Raw genomic sequence first — 13,299 nt, 5'->3', positions numbered from 1 at the left:
GCCATATATATTTTCTGGTGTTGATGTTGATGGTATGGGTGTGGAGGGCATTGGAATGGAAATAATGTCAGAAAGGTCTCATTTGGTGCAATTTTTGAATTGCTTTACATGTCATGTTGATTGCAATAGGATAAAAACACCCCCAATCGAATAAGTCTGGCAAGATGGTTATTTCACAAATTTAAGCTTTTAGGTAAACCGAAGGTAGCCTATGAGAAACAGCAGCAAAAAGCCAACAAGTCGATACAGACACGGAGAAACAGTCACAAACCAGGCATACAGCACTAACCCAGAAATCCCAAAAAATAAAAATAAAAATCAAAGCAGCATAAACTGATGATTACAGAGTCTAAGACAGACAAGACAGACACTAATCTTCTACCCACATATAGCTACAAAGATGTCTTGATTGTTCATACTTGGAGCAATGCACTCAACATCTCATTCCAAGCATCAGGGACCCCAGGCAGGCACCAATGGCTACAGTCTGATGTAAAGTCTCTTGGGTGCTGCTTCTGTTCTTGGTCCATCGCTCTGGTATACACAGATGGATGCCCGTCTTTTCGGAGAGCCGACATCATTGTGATGTCTTGCAGGTATACTGGAAATCTCATCCCTTTCAGCACCCCTTTTAGCACTACCATTTGCTCTGGAACATGAAGTTGGTGGCTGAAGAACTCTAGAGGTTGCTTCTGGTTGTAGCATTTCCAACCATTCTGCCTGCAAGTGCAAAAACCCCCCATACTATTATGACTTTTTGTTTCCCTGAATTCTGAGTGTGATATATGGAATTTGAAGGTGTGGTATGGTACCTGTTGTGTCTAGGTGATACGCTTCGGAAAATCACCCTGGTTTTGTGGGGGTCTAAGTTTAAGTCCACCCATTTAGCCCATGTTGTGAGTCCTTTCTGATAGGCTACCATTGGGTTCATGCTCCTCAACACAGTGTTTGCCTCCATGTAGTAGTCCCACCTGAAATTTGTAAAAACCCCAATGTGATTCTATCAGGGAAACAATTGGTACTCTACTTTTTTTTTTTCTTTCTTTGCAGCCAAACAGAAAGGAACCCAAAGAGAGAAAAGAGAAAGATTGTTATGAAACTTGTCTTACGAACTCCATTTGTCAGAATGAGTCCACCAGTGAGCTGAATCATAGACCAGAACATCAGCTCCTCTCCAGTACTTGGCATTCTCTTCTATCAAATCCAAATGCAAAATTCTCTTGTTTTGAGGCCCTTTCTTCAATTCAACTAAGAATGGAGCCCAACAAAACTCAATTGAGGTCTCAAAATCCTGTGAAAATGTCATTGCCCAACTACATCATCCCAAGGCTCATTATACCAAAATAAAAAACAAGAAGAGAACCAAAGTAGGAGAATCTTACTAGGGCATGGAAGGCCATGGAGGGACCATCATAGGTAACTGTCTTTCGACCAGTTGGGATCACTCCTTGGACAAGGCAGACCAGAGACTCCCATTGGTTCCTCATTATTGAATCCCCTACCAGCATTATTCTTTTTCTTCTCATCCTTCCAAGAAAGTGCAGTGCATCAAACCTGATCAATCAACAACCAAAACAAAACATATTTGAATGTATCAGTATTATTTACATGTTTCATTTTCCAAGCCTTTTTCCTCTCATTTCATACTTACAGAGCTCATAATTTCAGTACCATCATACCTTGGAATGGAGCAACCATGGGGCTTCCACCTCCATTTCTCATAGTCAGAATCCGGCCTGCCATTCTTCTGACAAGTCACCGGAGTGCTAAGATACGGGCAGCTCGAATCATACAGAGGGTAGGACAGATCATAGACCCACTTGCCATCTGAAAACTCACAACTAGAACCCAGTGAATCATGCCCACTTTGGACCATGTTAACTTCATCATCCTTCTCGTCTAGCCATGCCTCATCCTCTAGCTCAAACTCTGATGACTTCCCATGGAAGAAGCTCAGCTGAAAGGGTGTGAAGAAGACCAACAGGAGTAACAAAACCTTGGGACAAATACTACTACGCTTAGCCATTGGAGAGAAATGGGGGTTGAGGCTCAGAAAAGGGACTAAACACCCTTTAAGTGGAGTGCACTGGTTCCATTATTCAGGCATGAGTCAAGGTGGAATGGTGATATTTGTAATGAATGGGGCATTGCTTGAAGTGATTATTGAGATGGGTAGAAGGTTTTTACTTTTTATGGTGTTTGCCACCAAAGTGGGGGGCTTACGGTGGTTGGAGGTAGAAAAGGAGATAGAAATAAAAGCTGGAGCTTCTTTTAAGGGGCCGTGAGTCTCGGAAAGAAGATGGAAATCGAGTAATAGAAGGTCAAAAAGGTTGAAAAGGAGGGATGATGGTGTAGGCAAGGTGGGAGAAAAGGCACCCCCTACGCCATTATTACATATCTCTGTATGCTGCCACTCCAAAGCTCTATCTCTACCCAACACATGCTTGCCATCATGCATATTAATTATTCATAGTAATTATCGGATGGGTAATGCTTTTTTTTTTCCCCCTCGTATTCCTTGATCTTTGACTTTTGAGTCCGCTAAGTGAAGAGATTTTTATTTTAGACCCACTTTTGTTTTCTATTTTCTACTTTTAGAAAACACAATTTAAATAATATTGTTTTTAAAACAGCCACAGTTTTGGTTGATGCTTTTACCTTTTCATTGTAAAAATTTAATGACATCATTTTTTAAACTCAAAATAGAAAGAAAAAAACTTGCAGCTTTTTATTTATATTTACCTACTTAATTTCAATCGAAAAGAGATTTGAATCATTGAAGTATATATGATGAGATTTAAATTATTGAACAAAAGTACAGATGAATGAGAGCAAAGTATAATGGTACAAATAATGAGACAACAAATATCTGTGTGATACCACCTAATTGGTGATGTTTTACGATATTATTTATATAAAAAAGAAAAAATAGATTTGAAGAAACATATAAAAAAATTCATTCAATTTAAACATATTTTTTTTATTTTTTTCTTCAATTTGTCCTCTATTTTCTTCTTTTTTGAACTTATTCATTAACCCTTCAAGACTAAATCATCTAAATGGAGCTTAGATTGAACTAAATTTAAGGAATTGGAGGTAATATGAAGTAAATGAAAAATAATCAAATTGTTGTGTACATCAATATTGAAGTAGAGGTCGATCAACAAAATAAGAAACAAAAAAAAAGTAATCATAGACAATGGAGCATAAAATGATGGGTAGGATATTCAATCAACGCTTATAGATTAATTGTTGACTTAGTTATAGGGATATTAACTTAATTATAGGCATATGTTAGCATAAATAAGGACTTGTTTCTCTATAAAGATAGGGAGAAAAGAATCGGTGAGACATCTAGAAACTTTGAAATTTGATTCTCTAAATTTTATACCAACCACCAAGAGGAATTTGTTGATATCATTGGTATCTTTTTCCTACTCTTATTGTTAAGTATCAAAACAATGATTTTGCCTTGGTAGGTGGAAGGGACTGCATAACAAGAGTTAGACGCATAGATGAAACAATCAAGAAGTTGAAGGAAAACTCTGAAAAGCAAGCTACAACCTTGAAGGAGGGATCCCAACTTATGTAGTAATGAACCTTAAATGTGATCAATGGGTAAGTAAATTGGGTAAAGGAGATCACCGAGATCCTTTGAGCCACACTAGTTCACCTCAACAATCCAATAGAGATTTTGTTCAAAGAAAATATACTAAGCTTGATTTTCCTCACTTCATTGGCAACAATCCATTAGTGGAGTCTATAAACGTAATAGATATTTCTCTTTAATAACATAGATGATGCTAATGGGGTTTACATTGCTTTCATTCATTTAGAAGGATGGGCCTTTAAATGATTTCAAGGATATGAAGTCTCTAAGTCACACATTGGGTGAGGATATTTCAGTAAAGATATTATTAATTGGTTTAGTCTAGGTAAATATGATAATGCTTTTAAAATTATTAAGATATAACCCTTGAAAGTATGACATGATATAATGAAATATAGTTTCATTAATAAATTTATTTATTTATGATTTTGGTTCCCTTCTTCCATCCTTATTTGCATTAATTATTATCTAAGCATTCGCACTCCTATCACTTGCATTATATGACTTGGGTGCAAAAGAAATTGTATAGATGATTTAAGTCATGAATTCTTTACAAGATGATATGTAGTTCACAGTCAGTTTATGAATTTGAGCAATTCATAAGAGACTGTAGTGCATTATCTCATAATTGGAGGGATGACTTGTTTTGGTCATTGAAGGTTTTTCTATGGTGAGTGCACTAGTGTGTATGGTTTCATATTGGACAAAATCTTTGTTGAATAATAACATTAATTATCGAATAGTCATGATTCACCAAACTACTATATTACTTGGATTCTCAACCTTAAGAGAATATTGAGCTAGTGCTAAGATCATCAATAGTTTTAACCTATGGGTAAAACCTTAAGATGGTCATATATTCTTTATGGATTGAGTCATTGTTGATTAAAGCAAGTGACAATAGGTATTCTTGATAGAGGCATCTCATAGATTTGAGACAGTGCATCCCTTTGTATGATCTTAAGGACATTGATCAAGAAATTATTTATCACTTGCATTGTAGATGATTTAGGTGCATTAGGAGTTACATAAAATATCTAAGTTATGAGTTTCTTGCAAGATAATAAGTAGTTCACAATCAGTTCATGAATTTTGGTAATCCATTAAGACTATAGTTCACTACCCCTTAATGGGAGGAATGACTTGTCTTAGTGATTAGGATGGTTTTCCCATGGTGAGTACATTAGTGTATATGATTGCATATTTGATGGGACCTATGCGATGAATCATGACCTTGGCTACCAGATAGTCATGATTCATCAAGCTACTATGCAACATGAAGTCTTATCCTTGAGGGAATATTTAGCTAGTGCTAAGGTCTTCAATGGTTTTGACATATGGGAAAGGCCTCAAGGTGATTATATATTCCCTATGGATTGAATTATTATTGATTAACGTAGGTGACAACAAATATTTTTTTTATAGAGGCACCATGATATCTCATAGGTTTGAGAGAGTATGTCCCCTTTGGGTGATATTAAGGCACATACCTAACCTCGTTAGGTTATAACACCAGTTTATGAGAAATCTGTGATTGGAGCCAAAATATGTGCTCTAATGGCACATATTCGATATGATTTGTGCACCAAAGGACACTCAAATCACCTAACTTGACCTAAATCGATGTTGAGGCCTTAACTATAAGTTTAACTTTTATTTTGGAGATTTATCTTAGGTTTAAGAGAGGAAAAGGGTGCAAGTTGAAACCATTTTAGATTTTGAAAGATTAAGGGGTTAAATGAGAAATTGAGTGAGTCAAGACTCATGGAATTTCAGGAAATGTAAGACGAGGATGCCATGAGTTTGGGAGATGAAGATTGATCATTATGAAGAAAGAAAAAAGGCATGCAAACATGGACAATGAGGCATGAAGCAAATTCATTAAGTTTGATGGAAATTTGGAACTCAAAATCTAGTGGCAACATGTACTCTGAATTTGAGGCAAAATTTGGAGCAATTTCCAAAGTCCATTTTAGGCAAGCTATACATTGTTTTGAAGCTCTGGAAGTCATACCAACGCTTCAAGCAATACACAAATTAGAGCTGAAACGAGGATGTTATGCACGTTTAAAGCAAACTGATAAGAGAAAAATATTGAGTTCAAAATTCACTATGCATTTTGAACTAACCCCTTGATTTTGAATTGGACCTCTCTCTTCCACTTATGAGTTCAAAATTGACTTAGAACTCACCCAAATTTCAAACTTAGCCACTGGTGATTGAGTTTGAGCCTCGAGACACGTCAAAACGAGTTCCAAACGCCTCTATCCAATTCAAATGACCTTGTCCTCATTTAAAACTTGTAGTTTTAGAAGGTTTTTTAGGTTTTTTTTTATGAACTTTTCTTGTAATAAGTGGCTAATGAGAGTGTGCCACATGTTTGGTCATTGATGATACCATATAAACTCTCTTAGTTCTTGGGTTTAAAGATCTTTTTCTAGGAGTTTGACATTGGAGGCGGAAGAAGACAAGAATTTTTGTTTGCTTTTTTTCTTTTTTATTAAGTATATTGTTTTTAATTCTTTTTTATTCAAATTATGGAATTTTACTCTTTTATGGATTGTGATTGTGACATTACCCCTATGAGAGGCTAAAAGCTAACTCGAGGCTCAAAGCATGAAAACCTAAGGGTTAGGAAACTTATAGAGACAATGGGTAAATCATTATAACGATGAGATTAGTTATTGGTTGAGTTACAATTTATCAATTTTGTTTTTACCTTATCATTGTGAGTTAGTTTAGGAAATGATATGATAGGTTATTACCCAATATTAGTGATTCTTTGTTATTAATTTAATTTGTTTTCTTAGTTTTATTTCATAAAAGTTAATTTAGATTGCTTTTCACTTTAAGATTTAAATAAAAGTGATTTATTTATCCTATTATTGACAAATTCCGTAAGTTTGTCCTTGATGATGATACCTGAAATATTACAGAAGTCATCATAATTTTTTCTCTAATTTTTCTTGGTTAGTGCTACTACATATTAGGCTTAAGTATTTTGGTACAACAGGTAAGATCAGTCAATTTGTATGCAGTGGATAATAGGTCACATACCTGAGTTTTATCTCGTTATAATATCATAGGATATATAAATGTCATCGACTCTTTGTAGTGAAATGTTGAGTCAACTTCATAATTAGATTTTGAAGCAACCAATGTTTTCCTATGATTGCAATGATCCTTACTCTAGCTCTTGACTCATGGTGACGTGTTTTTAGGGAATTTTTGGGTTCCTAATACATATGAGTGCATATAAGTATTTTGGTAAAAAAACAAAATTGTACCAGATCTTATGAATGTTCTTTCTTAATTGAAAAAATTAATTAATTAGAGCCCAATAAGGTTAGTTAATTAATTAGGACCCAAGTGGGGTAAATTAAGTAACTCAAGCTTAAGTTGGATTCAATTCACTTAGGCCTATAGGGAAGCTTATACCCCCTTAGGGGTTTAAGGCTTCATTCTTTGCACCTCTTGTCTTTTAGACTTTAGAGAGAAACCCTAGACCCTGAAAACCATCATTCTCTTGTACTTATATCCATGAGAAAGAGTGATAAGGAGAAAGGTTGCTTGGTTGACAAGACTAATTGTGATACATTTTACATGAGTTTATAGAATTGGAATTGATACGGGAACATCCAGATCTAAAGTAAACACCCTTAATCTCTAGATCTAGGCTTTTGAATGCCATGTTTTCTATAGTCCATATATTGTAGGACTAGTTGCAAGTAGCTTAAAAGATCCAAGGCTGGGAATGAAGCAATCTAGGTATTCATTACAAAGGCAACTTACTAAGTTGAAGCAACGAGTTTTATACAGGAGTACATAGAGTAGTTTGAGTCCCTCATAGGTTATGTCTAAGATTTGCCTAAAGATTTTTTATAAGCTAATTTCTTAATGATTTACAAGTGGAAATTCAAAATGTTGTTAAAATGTTTCATCCCACCACTTTAACTTAAGCAATTGGATTAACACACCTTTAAGAGGGAACTATGGAGGCCATGATTCTAAGAGCCCTAGGTTTCTCCATTCCCTGTCCCTGGATCTTCTAAGGTACATGCATTTATCCCTAGGCATCTCTAAATCTATCGTAATAGAATAAAATGACAATAAAAAACCATTATTAACTATAAATATAAAGATATAGCACTCATACCTAGATTTGGATGTTCCTAGATCAATTCTTTGCAGTGAAGAACATGCTTGAAGGTCTTGTACACCAAATATCTTCTGCCTGATGACTTGAACCACGATCTTAATACTTTAAAGTATGGGCTTTGGAAGGGAGTTCTAAGCACTCTCTCTTTGGATGTGGAAGACGACTCTTACACTAAAAATTGATGGGTTCTTAATTAAATGTTTCAAATCTATTTACATTATAATTGATTTAATCGATATTTTGATTTTGGTAGAAGTAGTTAAATTTTTTGTAATTTATTTCAACTCATTTTCAATGTTTTTGATTCTCAATATATTCTCTTAATATGAAATTAGAATTATGAACCCACACTTTTTACATGTGTTCATACTCGAATTGCGAAACTCGCTTTTATTTGTGAATTTTTTTTTTGAAAAAGTTGGAGTCATTACTTATTTTAGTTTATCTTTTTTTTTTTTTTTTTTGTTTTAAAAAGGGAAAACAAAATAAGAAAGAAAACTTTGTGTGACTCCTTATTTGGAAAAGACATATCTATAAAAACTGAGTCTAAATTTGTGGGGTTAATTATCAAGAAGATATAGTGCTAAACCATAGCACTCCTCGAAGCCAATTTTCTACTAAACGAATGGAGGAAACTCTAACAATTCATTAATTAATAATGGATATTTAGATTAATGACGCAAATCAATATATAGGAAAATAATCATAAAAGCATATTATAAGAATGTACAAGGTAAATGACAAGAGAAGTATGCAAATTCATTTGTTAAACTAATTAAAAGAAATATTTTGAAAATTATTTTTTGAAGAAATTTCAAAGGAATTTATTAAAAACAATTTCTAATTAACGATTTTGATTTATTTATTTACAAACAAAGAAAATGAACTTATATTCAATAAATGATTTGATTCAATTTTCAAGGAAGATATTTACACTTACCATTGGTAAAAGAATTTATCAGAAACAAATAAAGAAAGTGAATTCGATTTTATTTATAGGAAAATAATTTTTATTTACCATTATTAAGAAGAAAATTGTTATAATTTCGTTTACAAAAGTATTTTAATTTAATTCCCGATTAAGAAAAGTGATTTTTACAAATTATTTAAAAAAAAGATTTTTTATAAATTTATCTACAAAGTATATTTCAACTCAATTTTATTTACACTAAAAGTGATTTTTATTATTATTATTATTTTTTATTGAAAGTAAGACTTTTACGATTTATTTATAAATTCAACTCAATTTTATTAGTAAAAGTTATTTCTAATAGGAAAATGGTTTTTTTACAAAACTTTTTATAAAAGGTATTCCAATATTTTATTTTCCAAAAAGATTATCTTTATTTGGTTTAAGGATTTTATTGAAAGAACTTTGTGGATTATTTTTATTTCATAAAAGAAATTCAAATTTATATTAAAAAAAGTCATTAGCAAATATTTTTATCCAAGTTTAATAATAAAAAAGAGATTTTGATTTTCTTATTTATTTATTTTAAAAAAGGAATTTTTAAAACTTTGATTTTAAGAGAGTTTTAATTTAATTAAGAGAAAGACATTTTCATAACATTATGGGAAGAAATAATTTTGCTCAACTTTATTAAAAGTTACTTTTATTTACAAGTTTAATAAAATAATTTTATCTCTTAGAAATGATTTTTACAAGCTTATCTAATAAATAAATTTGTCTACTTTTATGGTAAAGGATTTATATTCTTATTAGGTAAAGATTTTCACATATCTATTTACTAAAAAGAAATAACAAAAAAGGAGATTATTTTGAATTTTGTTTATAAGAAAATGATATTTATTGAAAATAAAGATTTTATCAATTTATTTACAAAAACAAGTTTTTATTAGGAATGATAATTTTTATAATATTATCTTATCTTTCAATTCAACATTTTTGATAAAGTATTTTTTTTTTTGAATTAGGCAAGATTTATTAAAAAGAAAAGAAATGTTTTATTTTTATTATATATATAGTTTTTTTTAAAAAAAGGAAGTTTTTTGATTTTATTTAAAAGATAATTTTACAAATTTTACAAGAATGGGGGTTTATAATTTCATTTTAAACAGAAAGTTGTAATTTTATTTTTATTAAAAAATAAATTTGGATGGTTTCATAAATAAATATAAAATTAAAGAGATTTATTTATTTATTCATTTATTTATTTATCGTTTCATGGTTTAATGAAAAAGACTTTTTATTTTATTTTATTTGTTTATTTACTCACTTATTCATATATTCTTTAATTCCATGAATTGACATTTTGGATTTTTGTGGCTATGTGATTTGATTTTCTATTTTATTTTATTTTATATCCAATTACATGATTTCTTATTTCAACTTTATTTTTAATTTTGCATGAGACTTAGAGCCATCAAGGAGAGGAGATCACGGCCAAATAGGGAAACTTGGAAGGAATCCGAGCTGCATATAGAAAGTGGCCAGATCACGGCTTTAAGAACGAATCCGGGCTGCACATGATTTGCTTTAAGAAGGAATCCGGGCTACATATGATTTGCTTGAAGAAAGAATCTGGGTTGCATATAGAAAGTGGGCAAATCACGACTGAGGCACATCCGGGAGCATATGGAAAGAAGATTAAAGGGGGTTGATCACTTACCAAACAAGATACGGCTGCATCATTGGGGAAATCTCCAAGTGAGCCAATCATAATAGACTTCCCATATCCATGCGCACGTAGGAAAAAATGGAAATAGGATATTCCATAAGGAGTGGGTTGCCTTATAAATAAAGGAGAGAATTCAAGCATAAAAGAACTTTTTTTTTGGAAGAGAATAGGCGGAAAGAATTTTCACGTGGAACTTTGGAGGAGAGTAAGGGACTTCAAGTAGAGACCGGGCTATCACCTTAGTCACCAAGAGGGGATTTTCTCTTTCACTTCACAGGTTAGTTTTCCATATAATATTTTTATTTAGTCTAGATTTCTTTTAAACAAATTTCAGTTTTTGATTAATTCTTTGTATTATTTTGTTTTTAAAATTCTCAATTAGTTTAGTTCTAATCCACCTCTTAATTTTAGTTTATATTTAATTTAAATGAGTTAGTGATTTTTATTCCTTAGTTTAAGTAATTTGTGAAGTAAAGTTTATTTTTTTAAATTCCGGATTAACTTAATTTTAGTTTATAATTTAATTCGAATGTGTTAGTGACTTTAATTCCTTAGTTTAAGTAATTTGTGAAGTAAAGTTTTTTTTTTTTTTAAAATTCCGGATTAACTTAATTTTAGTTTATGATTTAATTCGAATGCGTTAGTGACTTTAATTCCTTAGTTCAAGTAATTTGTGAAGTAAAGTTTATTTTTTAAAATTCCGGATTAACTTAATTTTGGTTTATGATTTAATTTGAATGTGTTAATGAAGTAAAGTTTATTTTTTTAATTCTGGATTAACTTAATTTTGGTTTATGATTTAATTTGAACGTGTTAGTGACTTTTATTCCTTAGTTTAAATAATTTGTGAAGTAAAGTTTATTTTTTTTAAATTCCGGATTAACTTAAGTTTAGTTTATGATTTAATTTGAATGTGTTAGTGACTTTAATTTACTAGTTTAAATAACCTTGTGAGATAAAGTTTATATTTTTAATTCCGCATTAGTCTAGTTTTAGTTTGTGTTTTAGTTTGAATGTATTAGTAATTTTAATTCATTAGTTAAATAATTTTATTAGATAAAGTTTATGTTTTTAAACGAGGTTTGATTTTGTTTCGTTCCATCTTTTTAGTTGATGTATTTTTATAATCTTAGTTTAGTTTATTAGATTAATTAATTTTATTGATAAAATTTATGCATCTGATCTTGCTTTAGTTTAATTGCAATTTATTTGTTTGGTTTGCATTTTTTTTTTTATATAATCTTAGTTCATTAATTTAACCAATTCTACTGATAAAGTTCATGTTTTTAACCTTGATTTAGTTTTGTTTTAATTTATCTATTTAGTTTAGTTTTTTTTTAGGATTTTAGTTTATCAATTTGGTTGATCCATGTAATTAATCTCATGTATTTTAAAATTGTTTATCCTTGTTTTGATTCTTGTTATCTAGTTTAAGTGGTTTTAGAATTCTAGTTTATTAGTTTAATTGATCCTATGTGATTGAAATCATGTTTTTAAACATTAATCTTATATTTTTAGTCATCTTTTTAGTACATGAGTTTTTAGGACTTCAGTTGTTTAAATTGATTGGTTCCATGTCATTTTCATATTCTAAATTTGTTAATTTTATTTCTTGGTCGATCCACTTTTAGTTTGTATATTTTTCAAAGCTTTAGATAACTTGTTTAATTGATCTTAAGTTGTATTATTTCTATCTTAAATATATAAATTTTCATTCTTGGATTGATCATAATTTAGTTCATATGTTTCTCTAAAATTTTAGTTAATTAGCTTAATTGATCTTATGTTAGTTTTTTATTATTCTTCAGTGTTCGATTCCCCATTTTTAATTCTTGATTAATATCTTCTAATTTTATTTGATCCAAAGTCATTTAGTTTATTGCTTCGATAGTTTTTTTTGTTTGTTTGTTTGTTTTTTTTTTTTTTTTTTTGTGAAGTTTAATTTTTAGAGGTCATTGGAAAATCATGAAGATTGGCCTCTACCCTCACCTTTATTAGTCTTGTTGATTACTAAGAAAATTTTACTTAGTGATTTTGTTTTATTTTGGGTTGCCTATATTTGATTTTTGCGAATTGTTTGTTTGTGAATAATGTCTTTCCCTTCAAAATAAAATACTTTCCTCAAAATATTCCTTGTAAAAATCTATTTTAAAAATTCATTTAGAGTCCTTAGAATAAAAAATCTCATTTTCTTAAAATAATATGCAACCATTTTTTTGATCGGTTTGCATCTTTCTAGGTTTTTTTAATGAAAATTTTGGTTTTAAATCAGACACGAATCCAAGCTTGTGGTCCCACATAAATGGGATAATTCCAAGTTTGATTTGTGTATATCAATTGAGGAATTGGTGAAACCCCTACATAAAAAAAAATATTTTCAAAACTTATTTTTGCTACCACCTTTGTTGGCTGTTACAATCATATCTCTTTTTTTAGGAATTATATACAAGACGTATGTGATAATTGATGAATTAGTATACTCTGATAATTTTTGCTATGCTAATTAAATAACAAGTATGCTAGTATTTATCTTATTATTTATTATCTAACCCCTCATGTCTTGTGGAAGCACATTACGAGTTACCCATGCTATTCAGGTATGCTTCTTACCTTCGTATCTGAATAGCATGGGTAACTCGTAATGAGTTTCCACAAGACATGAGGGGTTAGATAATAAATAATAAGATAAATACTAGCATACTTGTTATCTAATTAGCATAACAAAAAATTATCAAAGTATACTAATTCATCAATTATCACATACGTCTTGTATATAATTCTTAAGAAAAATAGATATGATTGTAACAACCAACAAAGGTGGTAGCAAAAATAAGCTTTGAAAATATTTTTTTTTTTATGTAGGGGTTTTACCAATTCCCCAATTGATATAT

General features: G+C 30.6%; 1 protein-coding gene across 1 annotated transcript; it reads right to left on the bottom strand.

The window, feature by feature from the left end:
• Window positions 1-128: 128 nt before the first annotated feature.
• Window positions 129-2,180, bottom strand: LOC117927785 (protein trichome birefringence-like 36). Its single transcript, XM_034847466.1, has 5 exons — window positions 1,680-2,180; window positions 1,383-1,554; window positions 1,110-1,291; window positions 813-971; window positions 129-720 (listed from the first exon to the last, which is right to left on the bottom strand). The coding sequence occupies exons 1-5, from the start codon at window positions 2,024-2,026 to the stop codon at window positions 414-416; spliced, it is 1,167 nt and encodes a 388-aa protein (XP_034703357.1). The 5' UTR covers window positions 2,027-2,180; the 3' UTR covers window positions 129-413.
• Between the last annotated feature and the right edge of the window lie 11,119 nt (window positions 2,181-13,299).

This window comes from Vitis riparia, chromosome 13 (assembly GCF_004353265.1).
Source record: "Vitis riparia cultivar Riparia Gloire de Montpellier isolate 1030 chromosome 13, EGFV_Vit.rip_1.0, whole genome shotgun sequence".
Taxonomy (NCBI): Eukaryota; Viridiplantae; Streptophyta; class Magnoliopsida; order Vitales; family Vitaceae; genus Vitis; species Vitis riparia.
Note: the sequence above shows the minus strand (reverse complement) of the source record. Positions and strands in the feature narration are given on the sequence as shown.